At 30.4% G+C, this 26,166-nt stretch overlaps 1 protein-coding gene across 4 annotated transcripts in view; it reads right to left on the bottom strand.

Moving 5' to 3' along the window:
• The window catches only part of LOC108685209 (tyrosine-protein kinase PR2), a 330,449-nt gene that overhangs the window by 211,230 nt on the left and 93,053 nt on the right, over positions 1 to 26,166 (bottom strand). For all 4 annotated transcript variants that reach the window (XM_018189894.1, XM_018189897.1, XM_018189895.1 and 1 more), the window contains one exon: positions 17,072 to 17,308. In XM_018189894.1, coding sequence (XP_018045383.1) covers positions 17,072 to 17,308 — 237 coding nt within the window. The remainder of the gene's footprint in view (positions 1 to 17,071; positions 17,309 to 26,166) is intronic.

Raw genomic sequence — 26,166 nt, 5'->3', positions numbered from 1 at the left:
GGGTGTTCCATGTAATTGTGATCACGATTTTTTCACTCTTCTAATCTGACAAAAAATTATTTTGAATAAAAATTAATCCGTTTTCAATCGGTTACACATTGCAATGTTAAAAATTTATTTAAAAATGCAAAAAATCTTTTTTAGGTAAAAAATCAAGTTCATTGATTCTATGTGTCTAAATTTAAGATCATTTAAAAGTGATAATGTAGCAGATAATTGAATTCATCTTGAGATCAAATACAATATGAAGATTATAAAATCAAAAATGTAATGTTCTATTGATAATCAAACTCGGATGATAACATTAAAATCACAATTTTAAATAAAAATCCAGTATTATTAAGTTTTAAACATATAAACATATCTACGAAACTAATAAATCACGAAATTAATACCGTATTATCAGTTTCTTACTCTTAATCATTTAAATTTTAATAGTCACGCGAACTTTCATAAACGCCGGCCGTCTTTAATAATATCTCGTCGGTGTCGTCAGACATTTCGCGCATTCCTTTAATATCCCCTTTTTGAAATTCTTTGCGCAAGGAGCACTAACGATATGATTAGCGAGCGCTGCGATCTGTACAGAAGAATGCTTCGATCAGTTCAAAACAAAAGTAAAGATCATCTGCTTTCCTTTTAGGAGACACAATCGATACGTTTAACACAAATCGACACACGTCGCTTTCCATTTACAATTTTGTTCAAACTCAACCAACACACTTCGCCTCTGCTAGAGAGGAGAATCAAAGTGTATCAAATGCGATTTGATAAATTTAATGATATTATTGAGTTGTCCGGAAAGTTTGTGCCGATTTTTGGTAGATGGCGTAAGAACAGGTCTGAACATATCAGAACGATTGAAAACAAATGACATACGTACATATCGTAAAAGACGATACTTCAGGCATACTTGGAAAAAAATTTGGTTGCGATACGTTAATTTTTGTCAATTTTATACGCCTTTGAATACGGAAGAAAACAAAGTACATTTTAGGCATTTAATGCTTTTCTTTTACCGAAAAGGCAAAAATACACAAACGACAAACAAGATATGCGCTGTTTATGGCGAAGATGCTGTAGCTGAAAGAACTGTGCGGAAATGATTTGCTAAATTTAAAGCTGGTGATCTCAACCTTGAAGATCAAGAACGCTCGGGTAGGCTCTCCATCACAGATGAAGATCAAATTAAAACACTGATCGAGAATAACCAATGCTATACAACACGTAAATTAGCAGAAATGTTGAATATGTCAAAATCCACCATCCACGAGCATTTTGTGAAGCTTGGCTACATAAATATACGTTTTGATGCATGGTGATGCATGTCATGGGTTCCCCACGATTTAACGGAGAAAAATCTGATGGATCGCATTTCCATTTGCGACTCGCTCTAAACGCAATGAGGAAACACCATTTTTGAAGCAAGTAGTGACGGAGAATGAAAAATGGATCATTTACAATAATGTTGAGCGAAAAAGATCTTGGGGAAAACGGAATGAATCATCTTTAGCCACCCCAAAAGCTGATCTTCATCCAAAGAAGGTCATGCTCTGTGTCTGATGGGATTAGAAAGGGATTCTGTATTATGAGCTTTTTACCAAACAACGAAACGATAAATTCAGAGAAGTATTGTTTCCAATTAGATAAATTGAAGACAGCAATTGAACAAAAATTTCCAGAAATAGCGAATCGAAAGGACATCGTGTTTCATCAGGACAATGCGCGGCCTCATGTGTTTTTGATAATTTTCGATAAAAGTTGTTGGAGCTCGGTTGGGATGTTCTACCCTATCCATCATATTCACCAGACCTCGCGCCCTCTTTCCACCTATTTCGATCATTACAAAATTCCCTTAATAGAAAAAGCTTCAATTCTTTGGTCGAGGTAAAAAATCACTTAGAAAAGTTTTTCGCTGAAAAACCTGAGAGATTCTGAAAGAACGGAATTTTTTAAGTTACCTGAAAGATGGAGAAAGGATTGTAGAACAGAATATATAATTTAATAAATGTATACTAAAATTTAAATCTTCTGCGTTTCAATTTTCCTTCAAAATCGGTAACTTTCCGGACAATAAAACACATACGCAAACTAGTTCCAATCATTTCATTCTATTCCTTGATCTTTGACTAAAATATTTTAAAAGATTAGATATTAAGAAGTTTGCACACATATCATGTTCATTTAAATGTGGCAAATTGTGTTAATTTGTCTCCTAAAAAAAAAACAGCCTAATGCCAGATTTAATGCCCGGAATGAGCTTCATCTATAATGATGAATGAAGCCCATTGGATAAAACATCAGGTTAAATTTAATCATAAGTTAATCAAATAATGAAAAATAGAGCCTAAGTGTTTCGCAATGTTTTGATAATAGTAAACTGATGATTGTCGAGTTTAGTCTCCTCATTTCCGATGTTGATAAAATTAGGCTCATTCGACGCGTTTTTGCACGAAATGAATGAATCTGACAAAAAAAATATCGCTCTGCTCTATGGATCGAAATGTTATATAATCGTTGAAGTTAACGACTATTCAGGTTAGGATATCTATCACATAAAGGGACATGAGAACATGTGAGTGAGATTAGAATATGTATTTTCTGCTTCAATTACACAAATTCTTTGCTTTAAAACACTTTCTTTGCTACAAGAATACAAATTATTTTCTATATTTTTTATTTTTACAGCAGAGAATTTGTTTTGTTGGTTAGGAATTTGTTTGCTTTAAAAATAAAATTCTGTACTTCTGTACTAAACTTCTGTACTAAAAACAAATTTTCTATTAGAAACAAAAATTATATAGAAAATAATTTATGTTTTTATAAAAAAGACAAATCCATACATTACCTGTTACGTATTTCATATTATTTTCCTCTTTTCATACGTTTATATGTTTCTAAAGTATAACTTCTTATTCAAATCATATAATATTATTTAGTTCTAATGAGAGATATTGAAGAAGTAACTTCATTATGTACACATGATGAGAATGATGAGATTTGGATGAATATTACATCAGTGATCAAGTAATGGGATTTCTAATGGTAATTATATTGTTACTATATATAGATATAAGTTATGTAGGATCGATGTAATGTGATTTAGTACTATCAACTAAATACGAGATTGTCAAAGTTAGATGTTTAGAGTAATACATCAATTGTATTTTAAATACAATTATCTCAAAATTATGATTGCGCGCCAATTACTTTCGGCCTTGTAACTCAATTAATTTGAAATGCTAATAAAATTCCCCGAAAGTAAATTAAAAATTATAAAACTCCAGTGGTACTATCTTTATTGTACCAAATAAAAAATAAAATCCAAGTAGTATTATTTTTATTATTTTTTTAACTCTAATATGTATCATACGTAGGGATGCACCGGATCATAAAATTACCGGATACCGAGCATCGGATATCTAATAGCTGGAAAGCAATTTCTTCGATATCCGATTTTCCGAGTAAAAAAAAAAGATTAAGAAAAGGCCTATAAGAAAAAAGATTGTTTTGCAACAATACATATGATATTATAGCATCATGAATATGCATACTTATTTCTAGAACATTTGTATAAGAAAAAAATCAGCAATTTAATAATATCAAATTTCAATCGAATACCAGATAATAATGATATCCGATCGGATAGTAAAAAACCGAATAATACCAAATACTTTCCATGCATCCCTAATCATATGTATAAAAAAGATTTGATATCAACAATTAGCACCAAGTTAAATTCAAATTAAAAAGATAAAATCTGAACAATATTATTTTTATTATTTACTTAATTCTAATGACATGTATCATCTGTAAAAAAATTTGATATCAACAACTGAAAGTTAAATTTCACACTTTTTCTTCCAATCAAAATAGTAATCATTTATTTCTCTTTCAAAACGTTATTACATCATAAAATTGCGTGACTCAATTCAAGTATTATCATAAAGAATTAAAAAAGTTACAATAAAATAAAAAAATTTGATAAATATATAGTCTAGGGAAGCTCCCCTCAATGAGGGAAGCCCCCCCTTAACCTTGACATATGTTATCAAGGTCATTACCCTAAGTAACTTTGATAAAGTTTTAACCGTCGGACGTCACTCATTAAAAATAAAAGTTATAAATAAAAGTTATAAATAAAGTTATAAATAAAAGAAGTTTAAGAAATAACGTTACATTTCTACTATATAAAATTTTGATTCCTACCCCATCTCCCCTTTCTGCTTGCACGATTTTCACCTGAAGCAACTTCCATCTCCTCTTCTTCTGCTTAGCGGGACACGACTTTCACCTGAGAAGTGACTTCCACGTCACCTCCACTCCTGTTTAAGGGGGCGCGACTTCGTCAGATAGATCGTTTTAGATGAAAGTCATGCGCTCCCAAGCAGGGAGGGAGATGGGGTGCGAATCGCTTCGCGACTTGCGTAGAAAGTTGTAAAATATATTTTAAATTTTTCTATTAAATTTTTTTTATTTTGTACTGTTACTTTTTTAATTTTTTGTGACTCTTGAATTGAGTAAAGTCACGCAATTTTGTGATATAATAATAAAAAATTTTTAAACAGAATTAATTGTTATATATTTCGCTGATAAGGAACTCCGTATTCGCACACACGTCGAATGCGACCAAGCACTCCCAGACACGCCGAAATGGTAACACATAGTTCGTGTAAAAAATTTATTTGACATGGAAATACAAAGCTACGTTCAATTGCACGCAACATAATATGTAGTATTATTTTATTCTTGTTGTTCACAGAGTGCATGAAGAATACATATCAGGAGACCAAACTTATGTGGATGATACCGTCAAATTATGAGCCCAAAAGTGATCATCAAAATTAGTTCGATTTAGTTAATCGAGATGTCGCTTCCGTTCCACACCTAGAATGTACAAAGAGAGTGACGCCAATGCATGTGCCTAATATTGATTGATTTCGCCATTAAGTGTCCTTATTGTTAGTTAGGAAGAAGAACATTAAAGAAAGGAAAATTTAGATGAAGAGATTAAGATGAGGAATTGCATCATACACACAGATACATTACATAGATACACAAAATAGTGACTTCTGGCTAATTGGCGTCACTGTCTTTATTCTCACTCAAACGACACCATCCTCGCAGTTTGCATAGTGAGTCGTATCAATTTTACATAAAGAATGATCTCTTTCATGCAGTGACAATTTACATCTTCCTGTTACTGTCAAAACATAATATCAAAAAAATAACATCTTTGGTTATTGTATATGATCGTATCCCAGCAAACGAGAATGGATTGAAATGAATTGAAATGAATTCAGATTTTCAGAAATATTGATTCACGAATGTTAAAATGAATGCTTTTCAATCCTGAATGCATTTTTATTTATTTATAGGAATTGCATGGAGCATATCTCTATCTATCTCTATACCTTTCAATCTAAAAATAATGTTAGCATTTTCTGTACAACACAAACAACATACAAACATTGTGAATACTGTTCAATTCCAAATTTTGAGTAGGAAATGCAGTTTTTTAATCCAATTGAATCCAATTGAATCTAATTGAATCCAATTAAATCCAAAAAAAGTATTCGCTATTTAAAATACGCATTCGGATAGAAAAAAATTTCAATCCATTTTAATCCATTCTCATTTGCTGGGATGTGAGCAAGCATATATGATATGATTTTGCGATTCGAATGCCTATCGAGCACGACCAATACTGTATTTCAGAAAAAAATGTGAATTTGGTCACATTTTCTGAAAGCCTAGTTCGGTTTCCTAATCTATTCTTCATAGCAGAATGTTAAACAAGGATAAAATGATATTATTATGATGCGCATAATGTATCATTGCACTCCGATACACTAGCGCGATGTTCACGATATCCAATGACAGTATAGAATGAGAATATCAATAAAGCTATACTCATTGGATATCGTGTGTCACGCGATGAATATCATGTTGGTGTGCCGGAGGCATTATTCGTGCAACGGAACGCAGTCTGAGACAGTGATGCCATTTCAGAGCCGGTTTACTACTATCGAGACTAACGCCATCAGTCGGCGGCCTAATCACACACATGCGACGTGCCGCGCGACCTATGGTCACAAGCATAAGTCTATGGCCATGTGCGCTCGCGTTTCGAGCGCCTTTGGCCAACTTTGTTCGAGCGTTTGGGCGTGCTACAAGCAAATGAGGTAGCGTTCCTCAGAGTTGTGAAGCGACCGAAAATGTTTCTCGGCTGCTCGAGCATATTGAGGGGCAAGGGACATTTCAGGTAACATGTAATTTTTAATAAATTGTAGTAACAGTAAACCCCTCTCATTAATTCACAATAACATGAATCATATCAAAACTATTGTGGATTAATGAGAGGAATTGGTTTACTGTTACTACAATTTATTAAAAATTACATGTCTAAAATGTCCTTTTGTCCCTCAATACTCGAGCAGCCGAGAAACATTTTCGATCGCTTCACAATTCCGAGAAACGCTGTCTCGTTCGCACGCCCGAACGCCCGAACGAAGCTGACGAAGGCGCTCGAAGCGCACATGAACATAAGCTTATGCTTGTGACTAGGCTGCCGACTAATAGCGTTAGTCTTGATGTCATAAACCAGCTCTGAAATGGCATCATTGATCTAAGGATGCGTTCCGAATTACGTATAAAGCACATGATGTTCGTTTTATTTTTTTTTATTATTTGATGAATAACAAGGCAAATCATGCATCATGTGTAACTCAGAATGTATCCCAAGAGCGTGACACAATCAGTCTACGTTAATAATTTATCACTTTTGATCAGCGTAGAAAGAATAATTTATCATCCTTTCATTGTCCTAAAGATTGCTGCGCAGCTTCACAGTTCAAGGAGAGAGCCATACAGATAAGCAGGGGGCCGCAGCACAGACTCTTACATAACGCACAATGCATAATGCATAAAGGAATCAACCAATCGAAATTTTTCTATTCCATGGAATGAGAAGAAAGGAAAGATTCGCTTACGCACTGTGCGTTATGCGTTATGCAAAAGTCTATGCTGCGGCCTTAACACCACGGCATAAGATGCGACCTAGCTCAAGCACAACACTATACACACATGTAAATATATGTAAATATTTGTATATTTAAATATATATTCTTTTCATAATATTACATGCTTCCTTGCAAAACAATAGTAATTATGAATATTAAGGCCGACTTTATAGATTTCAATGACTTTGACATATGTTGTCAAAATCAAAAGTGACATTCAACAGGTTTTAATTGTCGTTCATTATTCATTAAAAAGTTATAAAAACGATCAAAATTAAAGATTACTTCATTAAATCTAATTTTATTTTTAATATATTTGATTCATTTAAGTAGTAAAACAAAAATTTAATATATATTTATTGTTTATTTATTGATGTAATCGACACATCTGTGCCATAATACTAAAAAATATTCATAATAAAATATTCTCTGCTATGTAGACACAAATTCTCTGCTCTAAAAACACAAAAATTATGGAAGGAAATAGTTTGTGTTTTTTAAACAGAAAATCTATTTCATCAGAGTAGAATCGTGTAACCCTCCTAAGCATGGAAGTGGAATCATGAGGGGAGTAGATCTCGCACAGAAAATCGTTACAAAATTGCAAAAAATTTGTTCTATTTATACAAGTAATTTGATTAATAACTGTTTAACGAACAAAGAGCGACGGCTAAAATCTGTTAGTCACTGAGATCATGTCCTTGATAACATACGTCAATGTCATTAAAATCTTTGAGGTCGGTCTTAATATACATAATTATTCTTTGTTGATACTTTTGATTAGCGTAGAAAGAACAACATAAAATTTCATCTAATTCACAAAGAAGGCAGTAAAAATGACCAAAATTGAACCTGAATGGACACTTTTAAAATCTATGCAATTATTATTTTGAAAGTCCGTTCATGGAAAAATGTTTATTTATCCAGGAAAGCTTGGGAAACCTTCCAAAAAAAATAAAATAGGTCGTTTAAAACGCTCTGCAAAGAAACTCATTTTATTTATCTGATAAAATGATATTTCAAAATTAATAATTAATTTATATTTACAACAAAACTAATTTATATTTACATTTCAAGTTGGATCATAAAATACTATAACAATACATTACCAGAAAGACTTACAAATATACAGGGTAGTCCATTTAAATCGACTATCTGAAATATCTTGTTTATTTTGGATACAAAAAAGTTTCGAATGAAAGTGGATTAGTTTCGAGAAAAACAGAGTTTGGTCATGTTGTTTTTTTTCTAGAAGCACCAAAAAGATATGAAGTTACTTCCATTTTTTTAAATGGAATTGTTTGATTTTTTTACACAATATGATTCTTCTAATTATTCTGCATATAAAAGTGTTACATACAAAGTAATGATATTCAATAGTTTAAGAGATATTTTTCTTATTCTGGCACATATTGACATAAAATAACTCGCGAACTTTTTAATAATCCTTAATACTTTTATGAACAGAATAATAAGATAAATCGGTTGGTATAAAAAAACAGTTTTAAAAAAATAAAATAATTGAATAAATAAATAATTTTTGAAATAATTTTTTAAACAATACAAAAAATATATTGTAATAGGCTAATAAGAGTCAGCAACGATAAACGGCGCAATTATTTAGTGAACAATCACTACTCAAATATTAGATTGATGTCTTCTTTATTTTAAATGTTTCGATTTTCTTTAGAGTCTTTCTCAGCAAATATACAAGTATAATTAGCTCACATGTCCATAATGCCTAAATCACTGTCACTCGCAAATTGACAAAAATGCAGCGTTGTTAATCATCTTGAAACGTGAAGCATTGCACCGAAGCTTTGTTAAACATATTAAAACTTAAAAGAATTGTTAAAATCAAAGATCATACATTTTTTTGTGTGGACATAATGGGACTCGCATTCGTTTGGGAGCTCGGAAAAATGAAGCAATGTTATTCCGTCACCTTGCCGTCACGCTCGGTCGCCCGGCACGGGTCACTGTTAGACCCTGATGACATTTCTGTAAATGCACATAAGTTTAAAAACAATTGCTCTCTACATTTAACAGGATTGAGAATGTCTTTAAGGAATATCTTAATATCTACATTATAATTGTTTTTTTATTTTTTGGTTTTTATTCTTTTTGTTATTTTTATCAGTTTTTGTTATTTTCATATTTGTGTTATTTTTTGTTTTTATTTTTTATTTTTATTTCTATTTTCTGAAATATTTTCATATTTTATCATTTATTTTTAAGGGAAAATAATTTGAGTAGTCGTATTAGAATATTTCTTAATCGATAGTTTATCTTTTTCAGAAAGCGAAATAAAACAGTGATACTTTTATATTGATAGCACTGTTTTAGTCAAAAAGCAAAAAAACAAAGACAAACATGAAGTTGTAAACAAAAACTAGCAGCCAAATTTTCCGGTTAAAACAGTGCCATCAACACAAAAGTACCACTCTTTTATTCAGCTTTCTAGAAAAAAGAAATTATCGATTAAGAAATATTCTAATACCAACTCAAATTACTTTCCTCCAAAAATAAATGATAAAATATTAGATATGGGAAAAAATTCGTGGCGATTTTTTAAAATTAAAGTGTTTTTCTTAGAGTATTAAAAACAATTTATTTAAACCAAATATTCCATTATTTTCTATAATGTTTTGCCATTTTTGGGACAGAGCCATAATTCCATCGCGATAGAACTTTTGTGATTTCTGATCGAAAAACTGCTTCAAATGATTTTCACAGGCCTCTTTTCAAGCTAGCTTTACACCATTAAGAGAGTTCTGCAGAGACCTAAACAAATGATAATCTGAGAGTATTATGTCAGGATTATACGGTGGATGCATTAAAACTTCCCAGCCAAGCTCTCACAATTTTTGCCGAGTTATCAAAGATGTGTGTAGTCGAGTGTTATCGTGATGGAAGACGACATCTCTCCTATTGATTAATTCTGGCCGCTTCCTCTCAATTGCTTGTTGTAATCTCTGCAGTTGTTCACAGTAGAGTTTGGAATTAATTGTTTGATTGGACGATAACAGCTCATAGTAACGATTCCCTTCCAGTCTCATCACACACACACACACAAAACATCATCTTCTTCCTCGTCAATCCAAATTTTGCGATTGCTTGCGCCTTCTCTCCTTTCTTTATCCACGATCTTTTTCTAGTTGGATTGTCGTGATCCATTTTTCATCACCAGTTATCATTCTCTTCAGAAATGGCTCAATTTTATTCCGTTTCAGTAGCGTATCACAAATATTAATTCAGTCCATCATGTTCCTAACACTCAACTCGTGAGGAACCCAAACATCGAGTTTCTTTTTATATCCAGCTTTGTGTAAATGATTTAAAACTATGGTCGATGCCTAGTTCCTTGCCAATCTCCACAGTGCTCACATGTTTATCACGCTTGACTTTTACTATGATTTCATCGGACTTTTCAGTGACTAGTCGACCGGAGCGAGATTCATCTTTCGAAATTTCCAGCACGAAAGCGAGCGAACCATTTCCGTATTGCTGATTTTGATAGAGTATCTTCACCATAAATAGCGCAAATTTTTTCACAAGCCTGTGCAACATTCTTGCCTTTATCGTAGTGATACTGCAAAATGTAGCGAATTTTTTCCTTATTTATTTCCATTTTCAAAATAAAATAACTTTTGATCCACTTCACCGATTTCAATCTTTTTCGGCTCAAAACAAAGATTAAAATGTCACTTTTTAAACGCACGTCTAGTGTTGTCGATGCGATTAGTAGTTGCCGACTGCTGAGCATTTAATGCCATCTAGCAGGAAAAACCACTTTTTCCCACACCTAATATGAAAATATTCCAGAAAATAGAAATAAAGAATAAAAAATAAAAATAAAAACAAAAAATAACAAAAAATATAAAATATAAAATATAAAATATAAAAATAACAAAAAGAATAAAAACTACAAAATAAAAAAAATTAAAAAAATTGTAATGCAGACATTAAGGTATTCCTTAAAGACAGTCTCAAATCCTCTTAAACTCGGTTAAACGCAGATAGCAATTATTTTTAAACTCATGTACAGAATATTATCAGGGCCTAACAGCGATCTATGCCGGACGACTGGGCTGAGCGTGATGGCGCGTCGGCAGAATGACGAAGCGACATTTCCTCACTTTCCGAGCTCTTACTCCCAAATGAATGAAAGGAATATATCTCATTATGATATACCTTTTAGAGTAACAAAATAGAGACCCGGGGCTACATTTTGAGTTATATTAAAAGAAAATTGAGACTGATCTTTTAATCACAGCCATTTAAAAAATTTAAAAACGGACAAACATCGTCGAAAATGGTCTAATCGAAAAAAGAATAGATATTTTCACGTGAAAAAGCGTTAAATTTTCTATAAGAAAATGTCAATATTTCATTTTCAAATTTGCTTTCATGCTCACTAACACGACAAATGAAAAACACTGCGGCGAAAAAGCCGAAAAATTGATGACCCTACAGTTCAGCAATTTTTCGGTTAGCCTATGGGTCTATTATTCGGCAGCTTTTATTCATCAAATTGTTCAAGCTCAAGCATTATGAACAAAATCCTTCGCAAAATGGGTGGCTGACTAGAATACTCCATATGCTAGAATAAAATATAAAATATCTCATTAATTATTTTTTTATATCACTACCTTAATATGTTTAAATGCAAAATAATTAGAGAATTATATTGTGTAAAAATCATACAATTCCATTTTAAAAAGTGAAGGTTACCTTCGCATCTTTTTGGTGCCTTCATCTAGAAAAAAACAATGTGACCAAAATACGTTCCACTTTCATTTGAAACATTTTTTTATATAAAAATAATAATAATAGACTCAAGAGATTAAATCTAATGATATTTAATAATGCCAATATGAGTCAACACAAGGTATTAGTGTGTGATATAATCAAAATTTTTATCAAGCAATTGTGATACGTTTTGATTCTCGTTTTCCTCTTCAGTAATAAATTGAACAAAAGCAATTACTTATTAGTAAGATCACATTATGATGATTGTGTCCAATCTTAACAGAAAGTTGTACTTTCAAATTGACAGATTTGCTATAGAATACAAATAAAATATTTTATTATTTTAACAGAGTGTTAAAATAAGTCCTGTCTTAAAGTAACTTAAATCACTTATATGTAACATTGAATCGAAAAAATATGGAATTATCAACCTATTCCGTTATTGAATTAAAATTTTACTGTATATGAACAAAATTAATTAAATATTAATTACTAGTCACTATTAAAATTATTAAGAAAAATTATTAAAAAGAATTAAAACTTACATAGCGAGTGTGAAAAACGATGTTAACAATTCAAACATTCAAACATTCAACAAATAAATAATGAGACGTTAAAAACATATAAAGTCACATTTGAAAAACAAAGTGCAATCGAAAATAAAGATTGACGATAATAAAATTAAGGTTGAATTTTTATGTAATAAGAAGGAAGAAGCATTATCTTTTTAAATAAATTCTCATATAACAGGTCAAAAGATAAAGTGTCATTTTGTAAATATATGTATACCATGTTTTTGTTTCTTTATGTAAATTTCTTTATGTAAGTTTCTTCATGTAAACGAACGGAGAGATAAGTTTTTTACGATATCTTTTATTCCGTTCGTTTCCGAAAAAATTAAAAATTTTATTAACAAGATCCCTGGTGTGGGCGTATACAGATATCAACAAACTAAATAAATTCATTATTCTGAAGGATCTGCTGCCTGCATCATCTAATGTAGTTTATATATATAGAATAGACTGCAGAGACTGTGATGCCTTATACGTCGACTGATAGATGTCTAAAAATGATGTCGGAATAGACATTATATTAACAGAAATACGACTCAGACTTTGTTACGGAACATAGAATAGAGATATCCCATGATTTTGATTAGGACAACATTAAAATATTGGACAAAGAAAAAATCTTAAATAAAAGACTATTGTCAGAAATGATTTACATAAAGAAACAAAAATATGATATAAATTTACGAAATAACACTTTATCTCTTGACTCGCTATATGAGAATTTATTAAAAAGATATAGTACTTCTTCCTTCTTATTACATAAAAATTCAACCTTAATTTTATATCGTCGATCTTTGTTTTCGATTGCGTACTTTGTTTTTCAATTGTGACTTTGTTTTAACGTCTCATTATCCGTCGAGCACTTGAATTGTTAACATCATCTCGCTATGTAAGCCCTTCTTAATATTTTTCTTAATAACTTTAATAGACTAGTAATTAATATTTAATTAATTTTGTCACATACAATAAAATATGTTCACATACAATAAAATTTTAATTCAATAACGGAATATTTTAATTCAATAAGTCATCCCATGTTTTTCCGACTCAATGTTACATATAAATGATTTAAATTACCGTGTATCTTAAATTATCTTAAGATAAAATTCTCTGTCAAACTAATAAAATATTTTATTTATATTCTATTGCAAATCTGTCGATTTGATATACCATTTTTCGTTAAGGTTGGACACAATCGTCATAATGCGATCTTACTAATAACAAGTAAAGAAATGTACAAAATTTATAGATTCCTTAAATTAATACAATAAAAAATAATGACAAAATACAAATGAGCGTTAGGAGTCAGCGTTGAATATTATATTGCGCAATGCTAACTAACATCTATTAATATATCTCAAATTCAATTTTGTTTGGCTCACTAGCGACAAAAAATTACCGCTTATCACTATAAAATAAATCTGTCGAATTGCGTCTCGCACAATCGTAGTTACCTCCAATAATGCAGCCACAGTGGAAATGTGGTGAGATAACCATCTTCAACATCAGTCTAATGTTGTGCTAACCAGTTGCTTAACTGAGTGGAACAGATAATGGAACTCAAGCTAATAATTGCAACAAGATATTTTTGAATAGACGGATATTAATTTACGTATATTACTGTATGCTAGTCAAAAACTTGCCTCATCTCCAACAACGATCGCATGCGGAGCATCATCAATCCAAGCATCATCAATCCATTATAACAAATTTAATCATGATGTCAAAGTCAGATTGAAAAATAATTTAAGTAACATAAAAGAGAGTCATGTTCTGATGTTAATCACATAATACTCGTTGAATACAAAAAGAGATGTATCGCGCGAAGAAAGCGTCATGGAATTTATGAAGAATATAGAATATAGAAAATATTAGGAAATTATAGAGTTCTGTGCATTATAATGTGAAAAATCATTCATTAAAAATCATCAGTAACTTACTGTCTTTCAAATCTAAAAATAATTCGATACATCACAGGTTAACTAAATTAATACAATGTATGAAACAATTTCTCAAAAAGAACTGAAATATTATTTTTACAAAGGCTGACAAAGGCAACATAACGATAGCACTAGAAAAAAACTCTTACACTGAAAAATGTTATGCTAATGGATGAGAAGATATATTCAAAAAGATCCTATAATAAAATCAAGTAGTTTGAGGAATTTCTCATCAGGATGGAAAAAAATCCGAATTTATCTCTGGTCACACATATAAAAAACTTTACTACTATGTGGCAACTACTTTACCCAGAGCTTCTTTAAAGATTCACAAGCCAAATTGTCCATTTAGAATTATTATTATCTTGGCAGTGGACAGTACCTTGTATAATTTGGCTATGTTTGTACATGGTTTGATTATCGATAGTATCAAAAACTCCAAACCAATGTGAATAATAATTGACTTGATCAAAAAATTGAATAATATTCAAATTAAATCAGATTTTAGCTTGGTGTCACTAAATATATAATAGTATCTTTATTTACAAATATCCCTATGAACTTAGTGAGGGATGCTCTTTCTAATAGATGAAGTTACATTGAAAAAAATTGTAAGATACCGAAAAATGAATTCTTGAAGATGATGCATTTAATTTTGGATTCTATTTATTTTACTTTCGATAATCAAATTTATAAACAGACCTTTGATACTCCGATGGGTTCGCCATTATCATCTATTATTGCCGACTTAGTCGGCAAGATGTGACTAACATCAGAACGAACATGACTCTCTTTTATGTTACTTAAATTATTTTTCAATCTAACTTTGACATCATGATTTTTAAAAAATTTATTGTAATGGATTGACGATGCTTGGATCCACAATTAATGTATGCTGGCCAGCATACATTAATTACGCAAATTAATATCTATTCAAAAATATCTTGTTGCAATTATTAACTTAAGTTCACTATCTGCTCCACTCAGCTAAGTTGATTGGCACAACATTAAACTACGAAGATGGTTATCTCTCACCACATTTTCACTGCGTTATTGGAGATCGGAATTACGATTGTGCGAGACGCAATTCGATTTTATAGTGCGTAATTTTTTTATTACCAATGACTCAAAAAGTGAGCACCGAAAACAACAAATTAAATTTATATATTAATAATTAGCATTGCGCAATATAACATCCAGCATTGATTTCTAACTCCCATTTATATTTTGCTGTTATATTTATTGAGTTTATTTTTCATTAATTTTCATGACTTATTTTCAAAATAACATTTATTTAACGTTTATTAAATGTTTTCTAAACGTTTCGTAATAAATTTTACGTTTTGATTGATACGTTTTCAAAATAAGATTTTTTAACTTTTATTTAACATTTATTAAATGTTTGTTTTATGTTATTTATTTACTTAAAATATGATTAAAAAAACATTTATTTAACGTTTATCTGACGTTTATTATAAATGTTAAAAAAATTTTGTTTTCTAAAATTCAAATTAATAAAAAACGGGTTGGAATAAAAAAATAATAACGGAAGAGAAATTAATATAATTGCGTTAAGTGGACAATTAGAACTGTATACATCGACAATTGTAAGTAGCATAATGGATAAAGTATCAGACTCATAATCATGAGGTCCAAGTTCCAAACTCGATAAGTAAAAAAGATAAAATATAATAAAAAAATTACAATTAATTAATAAAAAACGTTTTTTCAAATATTTTTTTCCCCATTGGGTATGCTTTAAAAACATAAACTCCTTGTTAAAGTAATGAATTTGTATTTTGAAAGCAGTAAATTTGTTTAAAGCAATGAACCACTGTTATGACAGATTTCCTAACCGGAATAGTCGTCAACTTTGAGGATTAATATCTCGCGGAACAGAGTGACACTTTTTCTTGTCAAATCTTTATTTTTACGCAAAAACGCATCGATTTGTGTTTTTGAGATAAGCGGAATCTTCTTAATATTTACCTTTGTCACTATCGTACTATAACCAATCAATCAAGTAGAACCAAAATGGCGAATGAGAATTTCACATTTCTAGTGTCTTAGTATACACTAGTTCAGCCACAGAAAATAGACCTTGTACAAATAATGCGAATGTTTACAAGATAAAACGATAAAAATATATAAATGATAGTAGGTCTATATAGAAAAATATTTTGTACTATCATTATCTCAATGAAGAATATTTTTAACAATGAAATTGCATTAATACTTCATCTTCATTACAAGAATCTAATATTTCCATATAAACAATTTAAGACGCATTTTTATTTTGCACTAGTTTTCTTATTCCTTGTTTGCACGCTTACACTCGTCAGTTCTGGATTGCACTATAGTTTAGTTTAGTTCTAGTGCAATCCTCGTGCAGGAACAGAAAACAAACCTATTAGTATTTTAAGAAGGCGGTTATTTTATTTTATATAATTATATATAAACTGTAAACTTTTTGTATTTGGCAAATATTATCAAATGATAACTCTACGTATAAATTAAAGAATAATATTTTTTTTGTTTTTTATATAAAATTGAATGTCTTCCCTTTCATTTTTATGCGTCCTTTAATCATAAAAATCAAAATTTTACTTTTCTGAAAAGCTAATTCAAAGATATAAAATAAAAACAATGTTCATAATTGATTTCATTTTAGAATCTCTTTAATTAGAAACTGAAACAGGTTTAATTAACTTTAAAGAAGTTTGAAAAAGTTCCTTCATTGAGAAACATCCGATATATACAGAATATCTTTCATTCTTGCCTTTACCTAATGATCTGAACATTTGATCCATTTCTGCCAAAAGACTTGGACCAAAATCAAAATTTAATGTCTTATCAAATTTTAACGGACTATCTTGATTTTCTTCATCACTGATTTCGTGGTATTCATGGTCAGCTCCAAGAGTATCAGCATTACTATCTATATTGGATGTCATAGCTTGCTTGTTTGCGTTGTTGCCGGTAGCATGGCATATCTCCGAATTCATATCAGACCATAGGTTCTCTAAATAAACATATAATATAATATTATATTTTCAAAGTAATATAAAATTGATTATTAAAATTAAATATAACTAATATTTGACTAATATTCTGTTTTTTATTTTAAAATCATTTCCTCATTCATATAAATTATGTCTGTTTAATAAAATTAATTATACTACTTTTATAAATAAATCTATACGTACACACAGAATATCCGATAAAGATCGTAACAACGATTAAGAGTAAATTATTTTTTAGACCATTTTGAAATGAAAATTCTAATATCAAAATTTTGAAATGAAAATTCTAATATCAAAATAAACGTGCGAACTTCAGGCGATTCGCTAACTTTAAATGCCTATAATTTAAAAATTGTTATAGCCTTATTTTGTATTCGAATTTTCATCTCAAAATGACTTCAATAATCTACTTTTAATTGTTGTTACTATCTTTCCAGACATCCTGTATATGCAATCAATATAAAATCAATATAAAAAGTAGATAGGTAAAAATCATTGATTTTTGCTTTCAATCGGGAAGCGAAACGTGTATATATGTTTTATAATTTTTGGAGACTTACATAAAATAATTAGTTTTCCATAAACATGAAAGAAACATGTGTGAAAATGTAAAAGTAAGTAAATAAGCATACAATTTTTGCCATAAAAATGAGACGTATAATAATCGTTTTTAATGTTTAAACTTTCAAAAACCATCAAATTACATTTTGTTGTAATAAAATTGAAATAGAAAAGGATACAGATAATGCGAATATTCGAAGAATGTAAGACGAGAGTCAGATACACGCGTTTTGCATCTTCCCGCCTTCTTAAACTCGAAGCTCTTAGACCCGATTACCATTCACATTTTTATATATATACATTCCCTTCATGTTTATGGAAAACTGATTGCTCTACGTAATTTTACTCAAAAACTATGAAAAAACATACACATTTTACTTTGCGGTTGGGGGCAAAAATTGACGACATTTACTCGTTCTTCTTTCATAATTATTTATAATAAGGTCTCTTCAAAATTTGTTAAGTTTTTTTTCTTGCAATCTCTTGATAAAAAGAATTCTTTGTTGCGATTCTAATGATAATTAATCATGGGAAGTCGAAAAATATGTAACCTACCTTTTTTGTAATTATTCACGATAAAACTGAAAATAAGGGAAATCTCCTCCAATGATCTGGACATATATTGTCATAACTTTGAGTAACCTTAAGAAAATTTTAATCATCGTTACTCATTAAAAAAAGTTATTAACAAAAGAAGTTTAAAACACAATTCTTATTTCTGCTATAAACAATAAGAATCCCGCCATCGCCTTCTCTTTTTAGGTGAAGACTTTCCAAAATGAAATGAGATCCACTCTACTCTTTCCTGCCTACGGACGTCCGATTTTCCACGCAAAGCGAGGTCTACTCCACGACTTCCTAGGTAGAGTGGAAAATAGAATGGATCTCACTTCGAATGAAAAATCGTTACAAAATCATAAAAGATCCTAAAACATTTTTTATGAAAATGAGCTTCCTGTCAAATTGATGATGAAATATTGATATGATGCAGATTTTGGCTCATTGACCAAAAATCTCAATGGTCACCAGGCCAAGCAATCAAAAGTTTTAAAATTACAACGGCTCAAACATTCAAAATTAATTCCATTATCAGGCGGCATGACGTGTGTTAGGCGCACGAGAGATTTAATTTAATGTGTTTTATCCTTTAAGGAGAGAGCGAGAGAGAGAGAGAGAGAGAGAGAGAGAGAGAGAGAGAGAGACGCTGGAGTAATCAAATTGTCGGGACACTGCAGATCGATAAATCTTCAAATTTACTGAACGAAATAAAAAATCCTTTTACAGAATTAAAGTAGAAAATTGGGAGTAGCTACAGTGGACTTTATAGTAAAATCGAAAAAAGTTAAAAACTTACATTTTTTCAACGAGTTAGAGTTGTTACCTGACAAAAATGTTTCCTTAATACAAAAGTTTTATAGCTCGTATAGATAAAACGACAGTTCAACACCCAACGTTTTACATGCACAAACAATACTGAGTTTGTAAAACTAACAATAAGATTAAAAAAAAATTTATATTATCTGCAAATTACGTGTATACAAATGCTGAGCAAAAACTCGGAATGGTAAACAAAGCAGTAATTGTGTTTAGCAGTAGGTATTCGATTTTGCAGGATGGCGTTGCAATATATTGGATAAGATGTATGCGTTTAAACGAGACAGAAGGCTAATGTAAGAAATGAATTAAAGATGTCTATTATTGACTTTTTTATTTGGAATTTAAAAAATCTATGCTATCGATTAAGTTCGGCTATCACTCCAGCATCCCCTTAAGAATTTTTATTCACTTTTATTTTTATGTACACACACTTACATGTATACAAGCGTGCACACTCACTGTTTAGAATTTTTTTTTAAGGCCGGCCACACATGTTCAAGTAAACTTATCAAAATACAATACTTGCGCAAGCCACTTGTGCAATTTTACTTAATGTGTGGTCAACCTAAAAGAGGCAAGATTCCTTGACGATCCAGCCAATAAAGGAAATCGAAGGTCGATCCATTACTACGTTTATAATTTATTATTACATTTATATTCGATGTTCTAACTACTGACTACGATATTATAATTACTGACGTTAGATACCGCGTAAATGTTATGCGCGTAGCTTAGCGCCGAAATAGTCTCCAGATTTTATGAAGAAGTTACTACATGTAATAATTCATATCAGATGTCCAAGGATGTTCTGAAGAACATCTTGAGATTGATATCGATGATTACTAAAGTCCGGATTATTCGCCCATCGATTAAGTCAACTGTAGTGCGTTCTTCATGATTCTCCTCACTGCCACTGCCCGAAACTGTGGCGAATGATGAGCCCGGCTGTGATGTGATGTGGAGAACTAAGTTGATGCAATTTTAGAACTTTAATCCGGACTCTAATAATTACACTTATAAAAAGTTATTAAATATCAATGGTAACCTACTCACAGCCTACGGCATGTCAAAAGTACCTGGAGCACCATTAAGAATAATTGTTTTTTTGAATTAACAGCCCACTAATTTCGCGTTTTATAATACTTACACAAGAACATAAATAACAGCATACTTGAAGTACATAGTGAAAAAGTTTCTAGTAGAAAAACTAAATGGAACTAGTTTTGAATCGAATTCTAAATTGGCTTCTTTACTCTTGTTACATACTAATGTTCCTACTGAATTAGTTATTAAAACTGAATTAGTTATTACAAAACGTTGGTTACATTTCTAATAACACTTGCTTAACTGAGGATGAATTTTTAACAGCTATTTGATTCATTTTGGAATCTACGTATTTTGTGTTCAACAAGGTTTATTACAAACAAATTGTCGGTACACCAAAGAGTTCCTTCCTTTCTCCAATTATTGCTAACATCGTAATCGAAGACTTAAAAGAAATCGCAATAGAACGACTTCCCTGCCAACTATCTTTTTATTACAAATGACATCTTGTTGGCAGCTCCAGAATTTTTTAATAATATTATCAATTGCTTTAATTCATTATATGAACAATTACAGTTCATCCTCGAAGAAAACAAAACCGATAGAATAAATTTCTTAGACATTATCATTATTGATCAAAAAAGATCATTTTTAATCGATATGACAAACCTACATGCTCCGGAAGATACCTTAATTTCACATCACTCTCCGTGCAACAAAAAAGGTGTAGTGATACATAGTAGACAAAATCTTACTACTGTTTTATCCACGTTTTCAACAAAAAATCTTGAAGAAGCTATTTTATCTTGCTAGACAACAGTTATTTTCTGCAGTTTATTTCTCATACATAATAGACTAAATATCATATATACTTTAATCAGGATTATGAACACAAATCTATTAATAGAAATAAATATTTCAACATACAATATATTATATCTATTTCTGAATCGTTTGTCTCCAATCGCATCGAGATTAAATTTAAAAACGGCTTACACTACTCTTACTAAGTCCCCCATTACTCTTATTAAGTTCATCGATCGTGACAAAGATAAATTAGATTTGATGGCGCAACAAAATGTAATGTACAAAATATCTTAGCATGATTGTGATGTTACATACGTGGGTCAAACAAAAAAAAAATTAAAAACCAGAATTGTCGCATATCGCGCGGACATAAATAAAAATCGGTTCAGCCTCGGTCATTTCCAATCATCGAATCATCCACAATCACAAATTCAATTAGAATAATATAAAAATGTTGGGTAACGAAGCTTCTTATAATAAAAGAAATCATTTTAAAAAATGGTGCATATTAAAAAGCAGCAACATGGATTGAACAAAATGACACGAAATCCCTCTCAGATTCATGCGTTTCCATATTACAATAGTTGCTTTCCATTTGCACACAAATGAAACTGAGTCTGAAGTGAGCTAAGTATTTCATACTCAGATTAATGACGTCGTTATTTGCTTATTTTGATAAAAAATTATCACATGATAACACAGGTTCAAACCTCATTTTTAAAATGAGTTTACGAGACTCACTAAAGCACACGGTCTCGATCTTGTGCAGATTATAAGCAAAAATTCAGTTAAATGACTCGTTATTGCTTCTCTTTCCTTTTCCTTTTTTCATCCTTTCGAGCTCTACACACTTCTGGATTTTGTCACTTGTCATTTCAAAGTAACGACTCCGTCGTTACTAACAATTTATCACTCACAAGGGAATTGTCGGAACTGACTTTCACCGATTTTAATGAGCTTTGGGTATATGTAGAGCATGAAAATATATTAGATTCATATTTTTTTTGTGCTTATCTCGAAGTTAAGAGGTGAACACCTTCTCGAAAATAATGGATTGTATCATTTTTCTTAAATATCTTTTAAACTATGAAGTATATCAAAAAATATTTTATATAAAAGTTTATAGTATAGTTTCTTATACTCTGTATAACGGCATAAAGAACATGTTGCAAAAATCAATTTTGCAACAAATTTGTTATAAACCAATTATTAAAAATAGATTGAGAAATTCTGATTACAATCGATTGTACGGAAAAATTACTAAAGAAACTTAAACTTTATGTTTATGCAAAAAAATAAATCAAAAATGAGCACAGTATATACAGTAGCGCAACTCTCCTAATTTTATATTGGCCAAAATGGAGTGTGTATGCGTGAAATAACTAAGTTGAAAGAAGTTTTTCTCGAGTGATGAACCACAAGCTGTATTACTACTTGATTCATGGAATGGATATTATCTCAATATTATTTCTGAAAGATTCTGCAACAAACATTGTTTTCCTAACAATTCCAGCCGATACGACGGGAAAATACAGCCATTAGATGTTTGTGGCTTCAGATTATGGAAAAATTTTATCAAACATTTTTTTCTGATACCGTTACGTTGTTACATCTTGTAATTGAACTTCATGTTAGAAATAATATATTAAAATTGCAATCATTAACTCACTATCAATTCTCGGCGATTAGATTTTAAAATTTGTTTAAATTTGCATGATAAAATATATACAGAATAAACCGGCACAGTTTTTTGTCCAAACATTTAGGCAAGTTTAGTATCCAAACACAAATTGAATTTTGTTTCCAAAGAGATTTCAAAGTAATTTATGGCGCAATCGCTATCATTACTTGTTCTTGGTATAAAAAGTCATTTTGTATTATACATTCTTTTCATGATCATCATCTTTGCAATACCAATACTATAAAATAAGTATATTATTTGTTTATGTAAAAATTATTTGTGTATTTTTATGTATAAATTCTGTATTGTTTTTATATATCTTTTATATTGTCATTATATTGTTATATCATTATATATTATTCTTTTACATATTACTCTGTATTGTATTTTTTCAGATAATTATCGAAATTTATACTTATTATATTTTATATTTTATTAAGTACATATCCGCTCATGTATAAATATAATATGCAGAAATATAATAAGTATAAATGTAAATAATGTTACAATTCCATGATTAAATTTTTTAGAAAAAGACGATAACATTGTGCACTTTTGACAGTACACGAGATTGTTATAAATAAATTATTAAAAATTGATTGTCGAGAAAAAGTGATTACACCAATCAATTGTACGAGAAAATTATTATAGAAACATGTATAACTCTTTCTTAAATTGTTCTTTATTTATAACAATTAATTGATTTTTGCAACATGTCTTTTATGCCGTTATACAAAGCATAAGAAACTATACAACTTTTATATAAACACTTTTGGCTATACTTCATAGTTTAAGATATTTAAGAAAAACGATACAATTCATTATTTTCAGAGGAGGTGTTTCATCCTATAAATCTCGAGATAAGCACAAAAAATATGGATCTATTATTTTTTTCATGCTCTACTACATATCCAAAGCTCAAAAATTAGTGAGAATCACTTCCTATGGTTTTTTTTATCAGTACACTGCAAAACGATTCAACTTTGATAATTTTGTAAAAGAATTTCTTAACAGGTAAAAAATAAACGCATTCCTGCCGAGAAACTTCACAGCAGGAATTTATTACAATATCATAAATTCTTAATTTTTATAAAGTGATATAATACTGTTAGCTCAACAAAATATTAATCACTCACATCTAGATGTATCGCTCTGATTGAATTAAAGACAAATATTGTAATTTTAACTTCAATTTGACAGACGTAAATTTAGGAACAACAAGTCGGTCCCACAAAGACATAAATTAACAAAAATATTCAACAATAGGTTCCTTGTCACACATATCTGACATATTATACATATCACATTTAGTCACTTGACATTACAATAACGCTAAGTTTCAGAATACATCTAAATAATACGGTATTTTTAAGAAGAAATTGTACACAGTTACCCCAAGTCTAATTAGAGTTTTACACATTTTAAAATAAATATGCATTAATATTAGAATCTTTTATTTTAAATTGCGTATATGAGAAACACAATCAATACTAAAAATTTAAAATGCCTATTACGGTCGAAGCTGGATTTTTATTGCTTTAAATAATTCAATCTTGAATTGATTACTAATATACACTATATGTGTACTTGCATATATACCATTGTAATCTTTCGAATTGCCATTGCTATTGCGAAGAATATTACTAAGGCTACAATGGTCTAATGGCTTAGGACGCTCGTACGGAATTCAAGAGATTCGGGTTCAAGTTCCGGCTGAGGTAATATTTTTTGCAATAAATTTATGAACAGTTTCAACATATTAACATCTTTATAATATGATAGTAGCATCAAATTATTAAAATTGCTTGTCAATTTATTTCGCGATTACTAAAGTTTTAATTGCATTTATAAGTCCGGAAAAATAGTTCGATGCGCAATTCAAAATATGGTATACTACAATATGGGATATATATATATATATATATAAGTACATATATAGTGTATATTAGTAATTCAAGATTGAATTATTTAAAGCAATGAAGATCCAGCTTCGACTGGCATTTTAAATTTCTAGTTTAAGATTAGATATGCAAGTTCTAACAGATTAAAAAAAAATTTATTGTTAATGATGAATGAAATTTATTGCTAATGGCTTTGTGTTAGGTCGAAACTGTTGTTTATAAATTGCATGTAAATTTGTTTGACTCGTAGCTATTTTTTATACTCTTGAATTTTAATCCTGGAAATGTCTCAACGTTTTGAGAACATTCGCAAGAACATCTCTAGGATAAAGTGTGCTGTATAAGTGTAAATGTGATGTGAAAAACTTCATTAAAAACAACAGTTTATATTTAACATCAGTAATTATAACATCGGATGTTATATGACTTCGGCTTAAATCAAGTCGTGTAAAAGTTGTCAATAAAGGTGGGATAACCGTGGTGCACCGCGTAGAGTGGGAGAAAATGGCACACCAATATCCGAACTTGGTGATTACTGAGCGGTCTCACGTGTATGCTTGTATCCAAATGTACATTGAGTGCTTTCCATTTGATGACACAAATCGACACAAGCGTTGTCCTATCCTTGACATTCAGAGAGTGACAAAGATAATCAAATGAAAAATATATTATTTTTCTTTAAAAGAAAAATTCTATCCTCTCCTCCTTCCTTCTTCCTTCCCTCCCTCCTTCCCTTTCTCCCTCCGTTCCTCTCTGTGCGCGTGCGTGCATCTTCATATGTAAGTGTATATACTGTGACATGACAATTTTTGTCCATCACTTCTGCGATAATTCTTCGAGAATCTTGCATCCTCCCAGCACACGCGAACGTGCCCTAACGATTCACTTATTTCAGTTTATTTATTTGTTGAGAACTTATTTTTTTGAAGTTAGTCTCGCTTTTAGATTTAGTATCTGACGGACCGTGCTTGGTGGCTGAATTTTTGTAATTTGTTTGTCTCATTCACCATCGAAAGAAGGAAGATCACTACACAGAGAAAGTACTATACTACATGGTGGAAGGGATTGATGATGTGTTCAGTTTGAGTAAATCACGCCCCTTTTATGAGTCAAAGTATCGTTCATTGATATCGTCCAGGCCTGCCAACTGCGAAGAAACAAATGATGTTGCTACAACAGATCTCTATGCATCTTTGTCAAATTCCGCTATATGTCCTTTTCTCTCTTTGTTTCGAAGTGAAACATGGAGCAACATCACTGTCAAGCAAGTGTCAAACGTGATTTCAAGAGCTTATTAGAATATTACGAAATTATTCGAAATGGATTCCTATTGGAATTATTCAATTATTCCTTAGATTTCTATTGTGTTTTCTAGGAAAAACGAAATAATTCCGTGCCCTGAGGATTCCGCTGAGCTATACGTTGGTATAAGTATTATTGATACAAATTATATTTATTTATTATATTTATATTATATTTATTTATT

The sequence above is a fragment of the Atta colombica genome, unplaced genomic scaffold (assembly GCF_001594045.1).
Source record: "Atta colombica isolate Treedump-2 unplaced genomic scaffold, Acol1.0 scaffold147, whole genome shotgun sequence".
NCBI lineage: Eukaryota > Metazoa > Arthropoda > Insecta > Hymenoptera > Formicidae > Atta > Atta colombica.
The sequence above is the reverse complement of the archived record's forward strand: the minus strand, read 5'-3'. Positions and strand labels throughout refer to the sequence as shown.